At 53.5% G+C, this 19,791-nt stretch overlaps 1 protein-coding gene across 1 annotated transcript in view; it reads right to left on the bottom strand.

The window, feature by feature from the left end:
• Col2a1 (collagen type II alpha 1 chain) overlaps nucleotides 1–19,791 on the bottom strand; it is a 30,540-nt gene continuing 10,749 nt past the window's right edge. The window contains exons 16-54 of the mRNA XM_027949785.2: nucleotides 19,267–19,320; nucleotides 16,596–16,640; nucleotides 16,049–16,102; nucleotides 14,462–14,560; nucleotides 14,128–14,172; nucleotides 13,944–14,042; nucleotides 13,724–13,777; nucleotides 13,273–13,380; nucleotides 12,880–12,933; nucleotides 12,700–12,798; nucleotides 12,510–12,563; nucleotides 11,964–12,062; nucleotides 11,559–11,612; nucleotides 11,143–11,196; nucleotides 10,747–10,800; nucleotides 10,469–10,522; nucleotides 10,204–10,248; nucleotides 9,923–10,021; nucleotides 9,570–9,677; nucleotides 9,188–9,241; nucleotides 8,864–8,917; nucleotides 8,430–8,483; nucleotides 7,972–8,025; nucleotides 7,525–7,632; nucleotides 6,986–7,039; nucleotides 6,530–6,583; nucleotides 5,437–5,598; nucleotides 5,202–5,309; nucleotides 4,895–5,002; nucleotides 4,571–4,624; nucleotides 4,293–4,400; nucleotides 4,032–4,085; nucleotides 3,768–3,875; nucleotides 3,479–3,532; nucleotides 2,919–3,026; nucleotides 2,280–2,568; nucleotides 1,642–1,829; nucleotides 1,072–1,314; nucleotides 1–522 (exon numbers count right to left, since the gene is read on the bottom strand). Of these exons, the coding sequence (XP_027805586.1) occupies nucleotides 376–522; nucleotides 1,072–1,314; nucleotides 1,642–1,829; nucleotides 2,280–2,568; nucleotides 2,919–3,026; nucleotides 3,479–3,532; nucleotides 3,768–3,875; nucleotides 4,032–4,085; nucleotides 4,293–4,400; nucleotides 4,571–4,624; nucleotides 4,895–5,002; nucleotides 5,202–5,309; nucleotides 5,437–5,598; nucleotides 6,530–6,583; nucleotides 6,986–7,039; nucleotides 7,525–7,632; nucleotides 7,972–8,025; nucleotides 8,430–8,483; nucleotides 8,864–8,917; nucleotides 9,188–9,241; nucleotides 9,570–9,677; nucleotides 9,923–10,021; nucleotides 10,204–10,248; nucleotides 10,469–10,522; nucleotides 10,747–10,800; nucleotides 11,143–11,196; nucleotides 11,559–11,612; nucleotides 11,964–12,062; nucleotides 12,510–12,563; nucleotides 12,700–12,798; nucleotides 12,880–12,933; nucleotides 13,273–13,380; nucleotides 13,724–13,777; nucleotides 13,944–14,042; nucleotides 14,128–14,172; nucleotides 14,462–14,560; nucleotides 16,049–16,102; nucleotides 16,596–16,640; nucleotides 19,267–19,320 (3,495 nt within the window). The 3' untranslated portion in view covers nucleotides 1–375. The remainder of the gene's footprint in view (nucleotides 523–1,071; nucleotides 1,315–1,641; nucleotides 1,830–2,279; nucleotides 2,569–2,918; nucleotides 3,027–3,478; nucleotides 3,533–3,767; nucleotides 3,876–4,031; nucleotides 4,086–4,292; nucleotides 4,401–4,570; nucleotides 4,625–4,894; nucleotides 5,003–5,201; nucleotides 5,310–5,436; nucleotides 5,599–6,529; nucleotides 6,584–6,985; nucleotides 7,040–7,524; nucleotides 7,633–7,971; nucleotides 8,026–8,429; nucleotides 8,484–8,863; nucleotides 8,918–9,187; nucleotides 9,242–9,569; nucleotides 9,678–9,922; nucleotides 10,022–10,203; nucleotides 10,249–10,468; nucleotides 10,523–10,746; nucleotides 10,801–11,142; nucleotides 11,197–11,558; nucleotides 11,613–11,963; nucleotides 12,063–12,509; nucleotides 12,564–12,699; nucleotides 12,799–12,879; nucleotides 12,934–13,272; nucleotides 13,381–13,723; nucleotides 13,778–13,943; nucleotides 14,043–14,127; nucleotides 14,173–14,461; nucleotides 14,561–16,048; nucleotides 16,103–16,595; nucleotides 16,641–19,266; nucleotides 19,321–19,791) is intronic.

Below are 19,791 nucleotides of genomic sequence, written 5' to 3'. Positions count from 1 at the left end.
GTTTGACACAGAATAGCACCATTGTGTAGGACACACACAGTTCCTGCGCCCGGCACCTTCAAGGGATCTTTTTGCCTGGGCTGGGGGCAGTCACTCAGGGGGCATTTGACTCACACCAGTTAGTTTCCTGTCTCTGCCTTGACCCAAAGGTCTTACAGGAAGACAATAAATAAATAGAACATGAGATTTTATTTTGCAGTCTGCCCAGTTCAGGTCTCTTAGAGAGGGGAGAACAGTCCAAACTGTGAGAGGGGGAGATGAATGGTCATCAGGTCAGGTCAGCCATTCAGTGCAGAATCCTAGAGTGACTGGGATTGGAAAGTACTTGGGTCCTTTGGGTTTGCAATGGATTGTGTTGTTTCTGGGTTTGGGTTTTTACAAGAAGCAGACAGGCCCTATGTCCACACCAAATTCTTGCTCAGGCCCTCCTATGTCCATGGGTGCAATGTCAATGATGGGGAGGCGTGAAGTCTTCTGTGACCGGTACTCGATGACAGTCTTGCCCCACTTACCGGTGTGTTTCTAGAAGGAAAGAGAAGAGATGCTATTCAGTAGATGTTTTGCAATCCAGTGATAACTTCCTAGGAACCCCAAATTGAACAACTACAGTGTGAAAGATACTCATGAGGCTCCCTAGACCTGTTCTTGGCTTGCTCAAGCCCTCTCTGCTTCAACTCCTATCCTTAGCAGCAGAGATCTCCTCCACCTTCCTGTCCTGTCCCTTCCTTCTCCACACCACAGTGGATTCCCACCTGTGATTCCCTCTTTACTTGCTCTTGTAGGGATGCCTATATACATTACGTGAGCACTTCTGCAAAAGTCACTGAGCAGGCCAGGCAGGCCCTTATTTCTCCTAAGCCAGGAAGTAGACAAGCTGATAGAACAATATGTACCTTTCCCTCACTTGTCACTCAATTTGTCTTCTCAATACAACCCCTCAAACTCACACTTCTGATAATCTGTCACTTTAGGACTAGGACACCTGTTATAGGCCAACCCTCCATCTCACAAAGGCAACTTCCAGGTTCTGGGTAGCTCTTCTCTCTGGCAGGTCCAGTCAGCCCCACTCACCGTGCAGCCATCCTTCAGGGCAGTGTACGTGAACCTGCTGTTGCCCTCAGCCCGGATCTCCACATCATTGGAGCCCTGGATGAGCAAGGCCTTCTTGAGGTTGCCAGCTGCTTCGTCCAGGTAGGCGATGCTGTTCTTGCAGTGGTAGGTGATGTTCTGGGAGCCCTCAGTTGACAGGAGACGTAGGAAGGTCATCTGGACGCTGGCAGTGTTGGGAGCCAGGTTGTCATCTCCATAGCTGAACTGTGGGGCAGAGAGCCAAGGTATGAGGCCTGTGAGCTGGCATTTACTGGGGTCAGGGGCTTCAGAGATGTTAACTATTCAGGGATCAGAGGAGCTGAGGGGGATGTTGGGTGGCGGGAAGCTGAGAGGACATTTCTGCTTCCAGGGAATGGAGCAAGCTCAGAGGATCTATTTTCAACTCCAAATAGAAAAAAAAATACTCTTCTTCTTCTCTCCTTTCCCCCAAGCCCAGAGAAAAACTGATGAATGTGGGGAAGGTGCTGACAACATCCAGGGAAAAAGAAAGACCAAGGAGCCAGCTCAGGCCTGGAGCACCCAGATACTCACATGGAAGCCACCATTGATGGTTTCTCCAAACCAGATGTGCTTCTTGTCCTTGCTCTTGCTGCTCCACCAGTTCTTCTTGGGTACATTTGCTGGGTTGGGGTAGACGCAGGTTTCGCCTGTCTCCATGTTGCAGAAAACCTTCATGGCGTCCAAGGTGCAGCCCTGATTGGGGTCAATCCAGTAGTCTCCTACAAGAGAAGAGGCAGTACCCCATCAGGCTCAGCAGACTCAGACTCAAAAGCCCAGGAGGGCCAGACTGACTGGGAGAGACAGAGGGCCTACAGGGAAATCGGGAGTTGGTGGGGAGGCTTGTGTGTGGCCTAAAGGGAGGGGAGACAGAAGAACATGTGAGGCAAGGAGATTGGGATGGGCCATCTAATAGTAAAGAAGTTTACAGGCATAAAGGTCAAGACCAGAGCAGGATGGAGTCCACCCTGAAGTCACTTCTGCCATGGTAGGACAGGTGCCAGGGCTGTAGCTTCTCTGCTGAGAAATGGGAGAGCAACCATCTGCCAGAACCTTCCAGGCCTAGTTCTGCCCTGCACCAAGGGATGTCTCTGCCTTGCCACTGAAGGTGGCTATGCCCAGTGGGCTGACTCTTCACTCTCTGGGCAGGGGACCCTGTCGTCCAGGCTCACCGCTCTTCCATTCAGGGTGGCAGAGTTTCAGGTCCCGGCAGGTACGAGCAGGGTTCTTGCGGGAACCCTCGGGGCTGCGGATGCTCTCAATCTGGTTGTTGAGGGACTTGAGTGTGGCATCCACCTCGGCGTCATGCTGTCTTAAGGTTCCAGCTGCCTGGTCAGCCCGCATGTACTGCAGGGGGTCAGGGCCCTTCTCTCTCTGGCCTAGGCCAGCAAAGGCAGACATGTCGATGCCAGGGCCAGGGGGACCTGGAGGGCCAGGGGGTCCAGGATTTCCAGGAGGACCCTGCAGTATGGAACAGAAAGATCAGCCAGGAACCCAGGGGAGGAGTTTCGTGTCTGTCTCTATTTGCAAAAGTAGACTAGAGCGTCCTCTTCCCAGTCCTGTGGCAGGGGTAAGGGAAGAAACCTAGGACCAAGAAAACTGTAGCCTCTTCTAAGCCTCTTCCCCATTTCTTCCTTAGCCCCTACCTTTTGTTTCCCAGCACCCACCATTGGTTCCTTGAGCCCCTCAGGAAACTCTGAATAAAGGATGACTTCACCACTACCTAGAGGCTAATGCCCCCAAAGAGACTCTGAGCACCAAAGAGATGCTGGGAATACCTCAGATCATAAGGAAGGAGTCAAGACACTTACAGCAGGACCAGTTTCGCCTGAACGTCCACGGGGACCAGGAGGCCCAATGGGGCCAGGGATTCCATTAGCACCATCTTTGCCAGAGGGACCAACAGGGCCAGGTGGACCCTGCAGGCCAGGAGAGAGAAGAAGTGGTGAGAAAGAAATGGACTTCACAGAGAAGGCTGAAGAGTAGCTGTAGCTAGTTAGGTGGCCATCATGATGGCACCAGCCATTCAGCCCCTAATTCTTCACATTGCTCAGCCGTATCGCCCTAAATTGGCCTCTGTTTGGCCAAGGACCAGCAGATTAACACCATGGCTCTCTTATCCCCCTTAACTCCTGTTTTAAAGCTGATACTTAAGAGTCTGTCTGACAGCTGTGAGCTGCTCTTGTGATCATCATCACAAGTGTTTTTGTGGCCATAGTGATGCCAAGCTGGTCCTACCTCCCTCGGGGTACCTCCTGAGTGAGGACCCCTAAGCCCAAGGCTCCTCCACCAACCATTGAAAACCCTGGTCAGTACAATGGCCCACCCCTCCAGAAAGGCTCTCTCCATCCCCCAACTCCATCTCACTTACTCTAGGGCCAGAAGGACCAGCAGGACCAGAAGCACCTTGGTCTCCAGAAGGACCCTGTGTGGAAGGAAGTGGCAAAAGGCAGAGGTCAGCACACAAACACACACACACACACACACACACACACGCATGCACGCACATATTCCCTTTCTACCTCCTCAGTCACCCTGAGTTTGCCCAGGGAATTTCTGAGGATGACCCCAAGCTATCACGGCAGCAAGGGAAGTCCTGCTGCTTAGGCCTCTGAGCAGCAGGAGGCTTTGAGCAGACTTTTGCAGACAGTGACACTCACAGGAGGACCGGGAAGGCCTTGCAGACCAGTGAAGCCACGGTGTCCCTTCAATCCCCTCTCGCCAGGCTCTCCAGATTCTCCTTTGTCACCTCGGGGACCTTGAGGGCCCTAGGAACAAGATAGACATAGATTAGGCCAGGTCAGGGCCAGCAGAGCCCTATGTTTGTTCCACCTAAGCCAAGAAGTCTCAGGAACAACAGTGTCCCTGTTTTCTTCCAGGCCCACCCCTGTCAGGGACCTAGCACAGGAGATTCTAATACTCACTGGGATTCCCCGGGCTCCAGCCGGTCCTGAAGGTCCCATGGGGCCTTGTGCACCCTGTGAGGAAAGAGTGAGAGCAGAGTCAAGGAAAAGCCAGGACAGGGACTTCCCTCCTCCACATTTACCAAGGCTGCTGCCCCCATGGTCCAGAGACCCTTGGATCCAGGGAGTTCCTCCAGTCCCGTGGCATGAGGGAAGGCCATCATGGAAACACTCCCTGATCACTCAGCTCACTACCAGTTCTGCTGAATGAAGGATACTCACAGCTTCTCCTCTGTCTCCCTGCTTGCCAGTTGGGCCAGCTGGGCCAGGAGAACCAGGGGGTCCAGGTGCTCCGGGAGCACCCACAGCACCAGTCTCACCACGATCACCCTGTCAGGAGAGAGGGCTCAGACTCAGAGAAGAACATTCCAGAAGAGGTAGGGACAGAAGCTCCTTTCAGATTGAGACAAGGCTGATTCTAGCCTGCCAACCAGACCAACCTTTCATACTAAGTCAATGTCCTCTCCACCCAGCACAATCAGAAGACACCAGATACTCACCTTGACTCCAGCTGCACCATCTCTGCCAGGTGGACCATCAGCACCTGGGCTTCCCTGGGCAAAGGAAAAAAGAATGTGTTCAAAGCTCTCTCTGCCATCTCCCCTTGGCCCTCTCACCTTCCCCCTTCTCTGCTTGTCCATCTCATAGTCTCTGTGCTGTCCCCCTGCCCACCACATACACACACACAACTGCACCAGGCTCTTGGGCCCATCAGTCTATCCTGCCACTCACTTCTCCAGCGCCCCAGGACTTGACTGGACTGGAAAGAGATGCACCAACCCCACTCCCTGGTCAGGACCACCCCAGGGAGATTCCCCACTTACCTCCCGTCCAGGTTCACCTGCAGGACCAGTCAGACCAGGAGGCCCCACAGGACCAGGAGGACCTCGATCTCCAGATGCACCAGGCGCACCCTGCTTGCCGGGCTCACCCTGCAGGGATGGACAAAGACCATGAGTGTACATGCTAAGCATCCCTGCCCAGGGACCCACCGCTCATTTTAGGGGATATCCATGACTCAGGGACAATTCTGAGAGTGCTGAGTGGGTGTAAGCCTAGGACGGTAACCCACACTCACCCTGAGCCAGGCAGGGCCTAGCTAGGCTGGAGTGAAAAGCCTCTCTCACTCACCGATGGGCCAGGCAGGCCAGGGAATCCTCTCTCACCACGCTGTCCAGGTAGACCAACGATGCCCCTCTGACCAGCCAGACCCTGGGGACCTGGAGGACCGTCGACACCCTGAGAGGAGAGGTGGGAAATGAGAACTGACCCAGTGGCTCCACCTGGCCATGATTTTTCCTGCCCACAGGAGCTTCTTACACTCCTGTGCTTGGGGACCTTGGCACAGGCCTGGTGAGGGACTTACAGCAGGACCATCATCGCCAGGCTCTCCCTTCTCGCCAGGGGGTCCTGCAGGACCTTGGAGGCCAGGATCACCAGCTCTGCCAGGTGGACCAATGTCTCCTCGAACACCTTTGGGACCATCTTTTCCAGAAGGACCAGGGGGACCAGGGGGTCCAGGATTGCCCTAGGAGGAACAAATGCAGAAAGTGAGAATTTACCTCACCCTTCTCATCCAGGCTGCCAAAGCTACTGCAGCCTCAGAGACAGCGGCTCCTTTGAGGGGCTTCCCTGTTCCCCCACTCCATACACACTAAGGGAAGCTTAATACCTCTTTTTTCCCCATGGAATCCCTCCTGCTTTGTCCTTCATCCTCAATTCCCCATTTCTAAAGAAATAGCCTCAACCTTGCTCCTTGGACCCCATGTCTTCTGCTTGACCAAGCCCCACTTCTTATTCTATTTTTTTTTTTTCTGGTTGTATACAAAGTATGTTGACACCAATTCATGTCTCCATATATGTACTTTGGATAATGATGACTATCACATTCCACCATCCTTGCTAACCCCATGCCCTCCTCCCTTCCCTTCCCACTCCTCTGCCCTATCCAGAGTTTGTCTATTCCTCCCATGCTCCCTCTCCCTACCCCACTATGAATCAGTTTCCTTATATCAGAGAAAACATCCGCTGAGCCCCACTTCTTCTGCACTTGGCATTGGTGCACTGACTGACTCTTCCTTGTAATTGATGTCTCCCTGCAGCCCCTACGTGTCAGATTTGGGATCTGCTGGCTTCCTTATAAAGCATGGAGCCAGGTACACAGAACTTGCTCAAGAAATGTGTCCAGATTGAAGGCAGTTATGCCAACTTTCCTGCCCACTGAACCAAATATTTGAGGGGAGAGACCAGGCCTGTGTGGAAGATGTATGGTCCCAACCCTGCTCCCAGCTGTTTATGGGGACAGACCCTCATGGTCAATGAGCTCCTTCTCAGAAGAATGGGAATGAGCAAAGAGAAATGGGAACCAGCCTGGAGATCTCTTGATTCAGACAACTCCACCCCTGCCTGGGCCTCCTGGGCTAGGAGTGGGGTAGATGCCTGCCAGGAGTGACACTCACATTGGAGCCTGGGGGTCCAACACGGCCAGCAGCTCCAGGGAATCCAGTGGCTCCCTATGTGAGGAGAGAAGAAGAGAGGAAAGCCCCTGAATGCCTCAGTCCTCAGGAAGGTCAAGAGTCAAACTGGCAGGGTAGATAGGGGGTGTCTCAGAACTGGGGGTGGGCAATGGGTGAGGGGTCACAAAACATCAAGAAGGGATTAGAGGGAGAAAGGGCCCCACTGGGTCTGGCCATGGAATCAGGTAGGTGTGGCTCCTTGGTCTCCTGCCCATGAGGGCCATTCAGTGCTTCAGTGAGCCTAGGGCACCCTCTCTCCCACCTGAGTGGGGGATAGTCTTAGGCTGTGGCATAAGCAGTACTGAGAAAGGAAGAGGTGGGGACTCTTGAACACTGGCTGCTCCAGGAGCCTAGGGCCTAGCCTTCTTTGTAATTCAGGGGAGAGGAGACCTCACTTACCGGGGGACCTTGGGCACCTCGGGCTCCTTTAGGACCAGTCACTCCAGTAGGACCCTGAGAAGGAAAGAAGGAAACAATGAGGCCTGTAGCCCAGGGAGAACATTAGGCTTCTACCTGAGCCCCAACATCAGACTCCTGAGGGCTCGGTTTTCAAAGCACAGCTTCTTGCCAATATGATCCCATCCTGAAAAAGCTGTAACAGGCAGGCTTGTCCACCCTGCCAACACATGAAGCCCTCCAGGCACCTATGGAGTTAGTTCCAGGTCTCACCTCCCAGGAAGCCCTTCCTGCCCTCTCACCCCTCTCCTCAAGAGACCAGCTGCTTGGTCCTGACTGTCTGTGGCCAGTGGAGATACAGTCTGTACTTTGTGCAGGTCCCCGAAGACCCCCACCCAAGTACTTCACCCACCACACCCAAGACAGTGAAAATCCCTTCCAATAACAGACAGACTCTGCCTGTCCAATCTACAGGACCTCTCCCCTGCACCCAGCCACCCTGCCTCTCAGAGACAGTTCTTGGGGAGCTCAGCTTTACCTACCTGAGGCCCAGGAGCTCCAGAGGGTCCCTGGGGACCAGGGGCACCAGCATCGCCTTTCTGTCCAGCCTCTCCTTGCTCACCCTTGGCACCTGGTTGGCCATCAGCACCCTGGAATGGGAGAAGGGGGTGAATAAAGGAAGGGCAAGCCAAACACTTGAGGTTCTGCCAAAAGGGCCAGAGACTCTGGGAGTATGTGAGTGTGCATGTCTGCCTGTGTGTGTTTGTGTGTAGGTGTGTGTGTCCACTCTGAACCTGAAAAAGGGTCTGAGCCAGGATTGCTATAGTCACAAGGAAGTGTGAACGGAGAGAAGGAGAGAGAACATTTCCCTCTTCCATAAACTCTCTGTCTCCCTCTCTCCCCAAAAGGCTAAAAGATGCCATTGAGTGCTGGATGGGGAGCTGGCCTGCATGCAGGGGGCTGAGAGTGGGGTGGACAGAGATTCTCACAGGAGGTCCAGCGAATCCAGCAGGTCCAGGGGGCCCAGTCTCTCCACGTTCACCCTGTGAAAAGAGCAGACCCAGGGAAGATCAGTCCCCACTGCTTGGCTGATTCTGTTCCCTCCTAAGAGCGCAGAGCTCTCTGCCCTGTCCAGCCCAACTTCATGTCCAGTCACCCCCTGAGAGAAGGCATCTGAAAGTTGTCTGATCCTAAACAAATGGACCAAGGGCAGAAAACCTTTCTTGACCAAAGGGTCTGCTGACTCAAAGGCCCTGTGCCCTGATCACATCCATATCACTTCTCCCATATCACTTCTCCCTTTCCTTCCCATCTCTCCTCCCACCCTTGAACTCAAAGGGCAAGGAGGGAGTTGGCACTGGACAGCCTGCAGGGTGAGGCTGAGGGATGGAGCTGGCATCCAGGCTCCTGGAGGCTGCAGGCCCAGCTCTGAGGGGCAGATACTCACCGGGGCACCTCGAGCACCAGCACTTCCTGCAGGGCCAGGAGGGCCAACTTCTCCCTGTGGGGGAGGCCAGGAATGAGGAGGTGGGAAACCAAAGTGGGGTCTTCCGAGAGCCAAGCACATCCAGGAAGCCCTGATGTTGGGAAGGGGACTCTGGGGGCCTAGTATACCCCAGCATATTTTCTCCCTGTGATTTCAGGCACCTCTACAGCCTCTTCAGGGCCTTCACTGAGGGCATTCTACCCCCAGTCCCACTGTCCCACCCCCCAGGGCACATAGCCAATGGCTTCCCTACTGAGAAGACCCCCACCCTTCACTCCTCCAGCCCTGGTGGCTTGTTGATGAGTGAGGAGGAGACACAGCATCTCTGGCAGGAGATGAGAAGATGGCTTGCTGGGAGAGGGAAGGCAGAGCGAGGAAGGCCAGCCGTGACTCACCTTCTCACCATTTGCACCGGCCGGGCCAGGGGGGCCAATGGGACCAGTCAGACCCTGGGAGAGAGGAAGCAAAGGTTAAGGAGGCAGGAAGGCAGGGCCAGACACATAGGGGCCCCACAGGGACTCTGGGGCCCACCCCAGTGGACCTTGGTATACTCCTAAGATTCCCAGAGTTCCCGCTCACTGTCTGGCCCCCGCCTTTGACAGAAAGTCTCTGTGGGTTCTCTGTCCCAGCTTCTTCCCTCCTCTATGACAGAGACTTATGAGGTCCCCTGTATCTGTCCCCACCCCAATTCTCAAGTCTCACAACTAGCATTTACTTACTCGTCCACCGTCCTTTCCAGGGGCTCCCTCAGGACCTTTCTCACCAACATCACCCTAGGGGAAGAGAAAACCAGCTGTCTCAGATGGGCACTCCAGGACCCCTTGGCCATCTTAGTCCCAGCCTGGCTGGAGCTCCAGGACTCAGTTCCTGCCCAAGAGGGATTTGCTATGGTCTCAGGGTGCATGACAGGGAGTAACAGGACTAAGATCAGGAGATGGGGAAAGGGTGGCCCTAAAAGGCAGAGTTTGGAAGTGACGTCTCCAAGTTCTTCAAGAAGAGGGAACCAAGACTCTCATCCAGAGGGAATGGGAAATGAGTATGAGGGGCAGGAATGGGGCAAAGTCATGGCTCTGGAGAGAGGTACTTAGACCTGGTACTTACCCTGTCTCCCTTGGGCCCAGCAATACCAGCTGCTCCCCTCTCACCAGGCATTCCCTGTAGACCTGGAGGGCCCTGAGCCCCAGGGGGGCCAGCTGGGCCAGATGCACCCTGGGAAGAAGGCAAGAGGAATCTGTAGTGGGCAGCACTTCCCCAGGGCCTCAGTGTGTAGCTGAGAACCAGTGTCCCAAAGTCCTGTTTCCTTGCCTTCCTCCTGCCCAGACCTCCTTTCTAGTTCCATCTTCCACTTGCCTCTGCTACTCTGCATTCCCTCTGAGTGTCTCTCCTTCCTCTCCACCCTCAGTGGGCCCTCCCCAGGCTCCCAGAAGATCCCTGCAGGAACCAGCCTCACTTACTTTGGGACCATCAGTGCCAGGAGTGCCAGGGAGGCCACGGGCACCCTGGAGTCCCTGGGCACCAGGAGAGCCACGTTCACCTGGGAAACCTCGTTCACCCTGGGAGAAAGACACCAAGATGCCATCAGGCAAGAGTGGTGGGAAGGAGGCCAAGGCAAAGCAGGGATGCAGGAAGGGGAGTAGGACTCTCCAGAGCAGGATGTGGTCTGGGAAGCGTTGGCAGAACTGTACAGAGAGGGTAGACCCAAGGAGGCCCCAGTAATGGCCAACAGGATACTCACCCTGGGACCCACAAGGCCGGGGGCTCCAGCTTCACCAGGAACACCCTGGAGAACAAAGAAGGATGAGAAAGAATGAAGACAGCATGATCCAGAGCCTGGGTCATCCCTCCCCTGGGGATAGCCCTCCCATAAGAGGGCTGAACTCAGAATGTGTCGTCTGTGGAGAGTTGGGATGTGCATCTGGGACATTCACATGTCTCTTGTTATCAGTTTATAGGCTCAGGTTATAGGAACAGGTTATAGGCTCAGAAAGCTGCATACTCACCTGCTCTCCTGGTTTTCCACCTTCACCTGGGGGACCAGGAGGGCCAGGAAGTCCCTAAAAGTCAAAGTGACAGGGTTAGCAAATGAGTGACTTTTCTGCCTCTGTCCTCCAAGGAGGCATAGCACTGGGCAGACCCAAAGGAAGAAGCAACAAGAACCAGGGTATCAGCAAAGCTGCAGTTCCCTGGCACCCCTTGACAGGGGTAGGTCCTCTATCCATGGTGCCTACTGCTACCCCAGAGAACCCAAGGTGTAGGAAGGAGCTGGACAGCTACCTACCTGGAACCCAGATGGCCCAGGAGCACCCTGCTCGCCTCGTTCACCAGCAGGTCCCTGCAGAGGAAAAGAAAAGGTAGGCTAAGCTAGTGCTCCTGAGAACCCAAGAGCTGAGGCTGGCGGGGCCCTAGGGCGGTTAGCAAGGTGGACAGGATCAACGCCTCCCTGCACGGTCCCGTCAATGTGAGCACTCATTCCCATCAACTACCTATTCCCCTGCACCAGGGTGGGGTCCAAACTGCCTCCTGGGACACCCCATCTCAGCTTCTGGGTCTGGTATCCTGGTTTAACCCAGATCTGAGTCTGTCAGCTCCATTAGTGGATGAGCCTGAGGATCCCCTGCTCCACCCCACAAGCCCCTGCCCACAGGGCCACTGAGAGAGGCTGGCAGGTACTTACAGCAGGGCCAGGGGGTCCTGCAGCGCCTGTCTCACCATCTTTGCCAGGAAGACCCTAGAGGACAGAAAAAAAAGTGAAATAATGACTTACACTCTCCTTCAGTTCCATAGCCCCCCCAGGACTGGGCAGATGCATTTTTTGACCCATAGTTTCCAGACCTCCATGATTTCCCAGTTGAATTCATTTCCACCTCTTTCTGTCCCTCCCCACTGGCCCCCACCTTTTCTTTACTGTCTCCTCATAGAAGCCTTCCCTATTTTCCCAGCCTGCTGACCTACAGCAGCCATGATCCCAAAAGGCCCATCCCAGCATGGGCTCAGCCACGTGGGATCCCAAGATTACACCTAGGGGAGTCACCCCCATACCTAGCAGGTGTCCAGCAACACAAAGGTACAGGCTGTAGGGTGGGTACTTACTCTTAGACCAGGAGCACCAGGCAGACCCTTCTCACCAGCTTTGCCAGGCTCACCCTGGAGAAAGAAGAGAGCAGAACCACGAAGTGGTGTGTTATAGAGAGTGTAGCCAAGAGGGTTTGGTAGCTCTGGCTGGGGAGAATGGGGCTTGGGGCCATATCCTGATGAACAACAGAGGATGAGATCAGGTATCAGCTCTTCCCTTGTATTCGGAGACAGCTAGGCCATGGGCACTGCCCAGGGCACACATTCTCCTGCAGGATGTGGAGGCCAGAACAGCCCATGGCACAGAGATCCCACTCATTACTTCTTTGAGTTAGCTTTGTTTGGGTTCTAGTGCTTTCTCTAAGAGGCAAGGAGGGAGACCACACCACATGGAAGGAAATGGAAGAGCAAATTATTACTTACATTGGCACCTTTGGGGCCAGGGAAACCCATGACACCAGGCTGTCCACGGGCCCCCTGAGGACCTGGAGGTCCAGGACGGCCATCTTCACCAGGGGCTCCCTGAAAGAGGAAATGCCATTCTCAGAACACAGACCTCTGACCCTGTAAATTCATCAATATCTACCACTCGCTTGCTATGGGGCAGGCACAGAATGAGGCACCAGCCATATACAGGATTGACCAAGGCTGCAACCAACAGGTCACACCATATACATGGGCTCATCTGTAACAAGGTGCTGCTAAGTTCAGAAGTCTGTCCCTGAAAGTACACACTGGACATTGTCTCATGCCCCCAGGAGAGACCCAAATGCATGAAGGGGTGGTATTTTTCAAAGCTCATGGTTACTGCACAGGCCACACATGCCTGAACCTATCATCTATTCCCTGACCCAAATCTCAAATTTCAGGGTATTCCAGGCTTCCTTCACCCACACTGCTGTCTCTCTTCCCACTACATCCCCAAAGATACCCTCCACTCTCCAAATAGTCCCAGGATGATGGACTTACTGAAGGGCCAACTTTGCCTTGAGGACCAGCATCACCAGGGCGACCAGTAAGACCCTATGTTCAAGAGAGAGAAGAGGGTAGTGTCAGGGACAGGCCCAAGACCTCCCAATCCTGGCAGCACAGGAGGGAGGGAGGCAGAGTGTGAGGTTCAGGGTCTGAAGCCAAGGGCAACAGAAGTTCCCCTACTTACCCGAGCTCCAGGGAGACCAGGTTCTCCAGGACGGCCAGGGTCACCGTTGGCTCCCTTGGGACCAGCAAGGCCACTGGGCCCTCGCTCTCCAGGGGCTCCCTATACCAGAGGAGATGGAATAAGTAGGATGTCTTGTAACCAGAGATGCAGGAAGAGCCCAACCCTTCTCTCTCCACTCACCTTGGGACCTGCTAGACCATCCTGACCTGGGAAACCACGGTTTCCAGGAGCACCCTGGAAAGAAGCAGGAAGGAGGCAGTGAGTGAGAGTATTCCTAACACAACAGTACCTGGAGAGAGCCCAGCCAGGCTCCAGGGGGTCCATCCCATCAACCCACCGAGACAATTTCTTTGGAGCAAGATTCTGAAAGGTCAACTTCTTGTCCCTGACCCTGCCTTTTGAGGAAGGAGCTCACTATTTTGTGTCATCCTGTTGTACAGGGCACAAATAGAATAAGGATCCATGTCACTCTGGTGGTGAATGGAGTAAAGAGGAGTTTGCTTTCAGTAAGAGTCACGGGACTTGGTAAGAACACAGGGCCAAATCTGAGATGGGGACTTCTCGCCCACTTACTCTTTCTCCGGGGGGACCAATGGGCCCAGCACCACCAGGCTCTCCACGAGCACCTCTTTTGCCTTCTTCACCAGCAGGACCAGGGGCTCCCTGGGGGCCAGCGGGACCCTGAGAACAGACACAAAGAGAAACAGGGTGAGTCTTCACTGACGCTGGGGCAAGTTCCGGCCCCTAAGTGGAGGAAGTGGCCCTGGAAATGTTCTAGGGCTGGGGCACCTGAGAAAGAGAGGCCATACAGGAAGGGGGAAAGTGGCCCAGGAGAGAGATAGTATAAAATTCAAATTGGGAGCAGAAACTTCTTCAGGGTTCTTTAAGCCTTGTTAACTCCTCCAGGCACATGGGAGAGGGCCTGGAAGGGGGATGGGCTCTGGGGGAGGGACATAGGGCTGAGGGGATGCTCCCACCCCAGGACAGTAGCAAGGAAGACAAGAACTTGCGGGCATATACTCACAGGTTCTCCCTTGGGGCCTTGTTCACCTTTGAAGCCAGCAATACCAGGCTCACCCTAAATGAAAGAGAGAGGCAAGTACTCACGCTGGGTTCTCTCCCATCTGCAGAACCCTGCCAGAGGACACTGGGGTAAGGTTAGGCCTGGAAAGCACAGGAAGGACAGGCTCGGGATCTGACTACAGGAATGTAGGTAGGACTTGGTGGTTACTTCAGGTTCTTACCGTCTGACCTTTTGGACCAAGAGGACCAGTTGCACCTTGAGGGCCAGGAGGACCACGGGGTCCAGGGAAGCCAGGAGCACCAGCAATCCCAGGAGCACCCTGTCAACGTGAGCAGAAGAGGAGTGTCAGGGGAAGGCTGAGGAAGAACTGAACCCACCAGAAGCAGCCCCAGGGCAGCACTCACAGCAGATCCTTTGGCTCCAGGAATGCCGTCAGTTCCAGGGTTACCCTGAACAAGAAGATAGTGTCATTGTGAAATAAGCAGCAAAGAATGAATCCTAAATGCCTCCCAGCCCGCCAGGTCCCCTTTCGGGGGTCTGGGACAGGTCCACTTCAGGGGTACATTGTTTCAAGGGAAAGACTAAAGACACAGACGTGTCTGGAGGTGAGAGGGCAGGCATTAGGCTAGAAAAAAGTTCTGGTGACTGGGGTCCTCACCACTCAGAGGACCCCATGGAGTCAGGATTTACAAGGCTATAGACCCTGGACCCTCCAGGCCAACAAGGAGCTGCACTTACGGAAGCACCAGCAGGCCCAGGGGACCCAGGAGTACCAGGTTCACCTCGAGGGCCTTGAGCACCTTCAGGACCACGGGCACCGGTTGGGCCGGCCTCACCCTGGAAAGAGAGCAGGAGGATGAAGAGAAGAGGATACCACAGCAGGTCAGGGCCAGCTGTGTGTACCCACCCTTGTGTGTGAGCACACATGTCCATACCTGCTCACATATGGGCTTTGTTGTCATTTTTGTCCCCACCTGACTGAGCTTGATGACTTGATGACCTCCCACCTCCTATCTCCACATTGTCACAATCACACAAGTGCCTGCTTGGTTACAGCAAAAGGCAGCTTGCTGGGTCTGTCTGCACCCATCAGAGAAGCCTGGGTTAGAGGAGCTGCCTTCTAGCAGCAGAGGATGATGGACAGAGGGTCTGGATGGAGAGGCACTGCTGTCTCTTCCACCACCTTCTAGTTTTCTATTCCATGAAGGAAAGGAGTCTTAGGGAGGTGAATTTCCAGTTACCAGGATCTCTGCTTCCTTGAGCATCTTAGCTCAAAATGCTGTTGGCTTCTACCTGGCTGCTGGGGGGCCAGTGCAGCCCAGGTTCTGGCCCAAGCCTGTTTGAAGTACCAGAAAGGCAGGGCAGAAGCAAGCTGGGACAGGAGACCCAACTCGCCTTTTTCCAGCCCTAACAGCAGCCCAGCCCCCTCCCCTGCAAAATAGCCTCTGTTTTTATTTTCTTTTTTTTTTTTTTTTCCTGAAAGTTACAACTTGCTGAGATCTGGGCTGTCTGGATGGGGAGTCCCTGGGGAGCGCTGCTGACCTGGAGAGAGGTCAGAACTGCCTCAGGTTTCTTCTCAACATTCTTGCTTCACTTTTGTAATTATTGTTTTCTAAAGGTCAGGCCCCCTCACCTTCCGCTGTCCCTCTTCACAATGGGTCTCCTTCACCGGGCTCCCAGGGCCTCAGACACTGTCTGGTTGCCATGGAAACCCCCAGGAGGGGAAAAGCAACCTGATGCCAGTGACACACGGAGGCTCCTTATTCATTCCCAGGGACGTTCACACTGGAATCCCTCCTGGGCTGCTGGGCCTTTCCCTGAACTGGCTGGCCTCCCACTGGCCTCTATTCATCTTTGGAAGAACTCCATTAACATGGCTTAGAAGAGCCCAGCACCCCAAGAGAAGCAGAAACAAGAGGGGCCAGAGGACAGCAAGGAGCAGTCTACTTTGCTGGTGTCCTCTTCCCCTGCCCATTTCCCTCCAGCAACCCCTGGGTCTGCCTAGCTTTTGGACCCCTCCACCCTTCTTTCCCTACTGTTCTTCTTCCTCCCGGGATTCTGGGGTCCCCCCATCTTTCTCTTCTGTCTGCCTTTCCCCACTCTGAAGCTGCGACAGGACCTCCAGCTTCCATCACCCCATCTTCCTCTCTCTTCCAGTTGGTCACTAGGTAGATACTGGGCCTTCTTCCTTGCTTTGGTGGGGAGCCACAGTGGATGGGGTGGGGGAGACTTCTCAGAAGGGAAGAGGCATTGTTAAAGGGTTCCTTGCACGGGTAATGGGAAAGGGAGTTTCTCAGCCCTCCAGACTCCCAGCAGGGCACACACCTTGGCACCAGGAGCACCAGGGAATCCAGGACCACCAGCAGGACCAACGGGACCCTGGAGAGAAGAAGCAGGAGAGGCGGGGGAGGAGAGGTGAATGCAAATCCATCTGGGCAGAATCTCTTCAGCCCCCAAAGGGAGATACCCTACCTCAGACTCCTTTCCCACTTTGTACTGATTTTGCTCTGTGTCCATTGTGGCTAAAAGTTCCTGGATAGAAATTATCCCCACTGCCTATGTCCCCTATGAAATCCACAGAGATGCCTTGCTTTGCTTATCTTTAGAAGGCAAAGCAAGTTTCTGAGCATATACGTGGTGAGAAAGCAGTCATTTCTTTGATCTCCTAGCTTAAAAAAGTTTGCTGGAAAGTGGCAGAGAAAAGTGGAGCTTCTAAGCTTGATCAAGTTGCTCAAAGAAGATTCCTTCTCCCTCTCCCTCCTTTCAGCTGCTGCTGTAGTTACACCAGGACAATGTGCACCCTGCAGTCTTCGTGGGCTACTCAATGGGACTGAACAGGCTCAGCCTCCTACTGAGGACAAAATGAACTTACCGGAGGCCCAGCGGGCCCTGGCTGGCCATCATTGCCCCGGGCACCCTGCAAGTAAGGAGAAAGAGGCAGCCATGTGAGAAGTGCCCATAGGTCCAGTTGTTCCACTCACAGCCCACCCTCACAGAAAACATGCGAGACAAGTACAGGGGCATCACAGGGCTGAGCATGAGGAAGGCTAGGTATGAGCTACAGGAAGCCTGTGAGGGATCCCCTCTATGTCATCTGCACCTGTGGGTGTCAGAGGGCAGTTGTGAGCTTATTCTCATGTTAATGAAGCTTAGGTGACTTCCCAAGTAGCCCATCATTTCTTCATCACCGGCTTATAACCCAAATATCCCCAGCTTTAAGTCTGAGTTATCAACAACATACTTGGTGAATTGGGTAAAGGGAAATGAAATAGCCCAGCAGTGCCCTTGACTCAGTCTGTGCTGCCTGTGCACAGAGGAAGCACTTGCAAGGCTTGATTAGGCATGGTTAAGGCATGTTTAGGTCTTGGTTAAGGTCTCCTCTTGGTAAACTCCAGGCTGCTGCTGTGCTCTGGCCCCTCCCCACATTACCTGATCTTAAGAAAAAGGGAGCTCAAAGGATGTCTCCTGGTGGCCCAGGAAGCAGCAGCTCCATGATGGAGACAAAGCACCAGACTCACTGAGCTCTTGCCCTTGGAAGACTCAGCTTTGTAGAGCAAGGCAAGGCTGCCAGTTCCTTCTCTACAGCACTTGCAATTTGAGGGTTTCCCAGGTAAAGAACACCTTCTAGATCCTCTCTGTCAAGGCCTCATAGGGTCCAGGGAACTTGATCCTAACTCCAGGAGCCATCTAACTAGGCAGAGCCAGGCCTGGGACCTGGTCCTTGGCAGGGGCCCCCAGCAGGTCAGGAGGAGACCTTGCCCTAGGTGAGCATTGCCTGCCAGTCTCTGTCTCTCTTCAGAAGCCAAAGGAGAAGGATGCTTTGTGAGGAGCTCTGCTGTAAATAAGACTCAATCTTCCTCCTGACTATGGTACATTTCTCCTGCCTGAGACTCTGGACTGACAGTCAACAGGAAAACAAGACAAGACTTAACCAAAGAGATGTCAGAGGGAACACACAGCCTCAGGATTCCTGCAGCTCTTTGGGCTGCCTGGCTGCTTTGGAAAACTGTGTCCCTGGGGAAGCCATGGGACACTCTTCCTCCAGGGGTCAGCCAGCAGAGCCCAGGGCATTAGCAAAAGGGAGCTGCCTCACTGTCCTGAGAGGCCAAAGCTAGGCCAGAACCTGCCAGCTTTCCTTGCAGCAGGGCTGGGAAAAAGGTACCATCTGGCCCAAGGAAGGGAACTCATGAGACAGCATGCCACCTTCTGGAAGCCCAGGCTCAGAAAGCCACTGGGATGCCTCAGAGTGGAGGCGTAGGCAGTGGGAGGCGGGACAAGGAAGGGCTCAAAAATAATGGTAGTCAATCTTCTAAGCCAAATCTTAAACACTCACTGCCAGTCTGACTATTGTGGGTACCAGAAACAGCAAGGAGAACAGAGACGCAAGGCCCACTATACCCAGCAAAGAGGGAGAACAATATCAGGGCATGTCATCTTTATCCCTTATGGTTGAGTCACTGTGGCTCAGAATCTTGCTTAAAAGCCCCCAGCCAGAATTCTGCTAGTCTGTTAAGCCACAGGGTTTCTTGGCAAGCCTGATACCTTCTCATCTTCTTACTCAAAGTAACCCTGGGTAGAGGCACTTGAGCACCTCTGACTGACCAGTGGGGATCAAGATGGCTTGTTATTTCACCCATCTGCCAAAGGGAAGTTTCTGCCAAATAAATACATCGTACGGACAGCAGCACCACTGAGTGAAGCCATGTATTTTGGCTAGCCCTGGGAGGAGGGGCCTCTGAGCTTGGGTGGCTGGGGTAGGAACCAACAGAAAGCTTAATCTTTCCTAAACACGGCTTTCATCACATCACTCGCCTGACCAAGCACCTACAAGGCCTCTCTATTGCAAAGGGATCCAAGCTAACCGCCTCCATCTGGCACCTGCGCCCTCCATTGACTGCCAATCCCCTTGCTAGTAATTTCCCACATTAACTAGAGGCCAGCAGAGTCTGAGGCTGCAAAGCATCATTTGTCTTAAGCTATTTAACCTTTCTGTTTCCTCTTGAATAAAATAAGGAGAAGAATAGAACCCACCTCACAGGATGTGGGGGAAAATTAGATGAAGAAAAGCATAAAAGGTATTAAACATAAGAAGGGCCCAGAAGATGGGAGGCCACCAGTATCATATAGCATCACTAGTGGCACTATCAAGTGCACATGCCCATGAGTCAAAGCTGGACTCTTGTTACTCTTTTCTAAGATACCATCATCTGAGCAACCAGGAACAGCAGAGCTAGTTAAGTTTCTCCATAAATTCCAATTGGAATGATTGGGGAGGGGTGGGGGATGCTGAGGGGTTACCTGAATAATCCAGACTGGTTAAGAGAGAACCCTGTTCTCACCAACCAACCCTCCTATATTCCTCCCTGTCCTCCCACTGTGCAGGCCCAGCCTGGAGATTTTTTTATGGGCACAATCAGGATGAATTCTTCTGGGATTACAATACTCCCTATACCTTGCCAAGTTGTTTTGAGGGTCAAGTGTAATAAGCATGTAAACTCTAAAGTGTTGGCATATGGTGGCATTTGGCTTTGTTGATTACTTACTGCAGCACCAGCAGGGCCAGTTCGTCCTCTCTCACCAGGCAGGCCGCGGGGACCCTGGAAAACATAGCCCAAGTGGGAGTTGGCTTAATAGTGCTCTGTGTGATGACTTCTGCCTGCAACGTCTGTCCACGTCCAGGAGGCTAAGGTGAGGAATTGCTGATGGCACTCCCTTCCTGGCCAGCCCACAACTCCCCAGAGCACCCACAGGGTTTTCTGCCATGTGGAACTCAGGAGTGCTCCTGTTGCTATCTATAGAGAACCCTGTTATGGGCACTTCTTCTTAGAATAGATGAGCTTCCAAAATGGTGAGAATAAATAGAATTTTAAAAATTGAAATATAATTTGAGTGTGTATTCACAGTGCTATTACAAGGAAATGCTGGTGAAACCTTGAACAAGCCATCTATCTAGTACGTGTTTCTTTTTGCTCATAATCAGATCAAATCTACAAAGCTGGGATATCTACTTTGCACAAAGGGAAAACTGGTGTTTGAAGTAAAGCCATCTGATAGGTATTAGGAAGGCC

The sequence above is a fragment of the Marmota flaviventris genome, chromosome 3, assembly GCF_047511675.1.
Source record: "Marmota flaviventris isolate mMarFla1 chromosome 3, mMarFla1.hap1, whole genome shotgun sequence".
Taxonomy (NCBI): Eukaryota; Metazoa; Chordata; class Mammalia; order Rodentia; family Sciuridae; genus Marmota; species Marmota flaviventris.
Note: the sequence above shows the minus strand (reverse complement) of the source record. Positions and strands in the feature narration are given on the sequence as shown.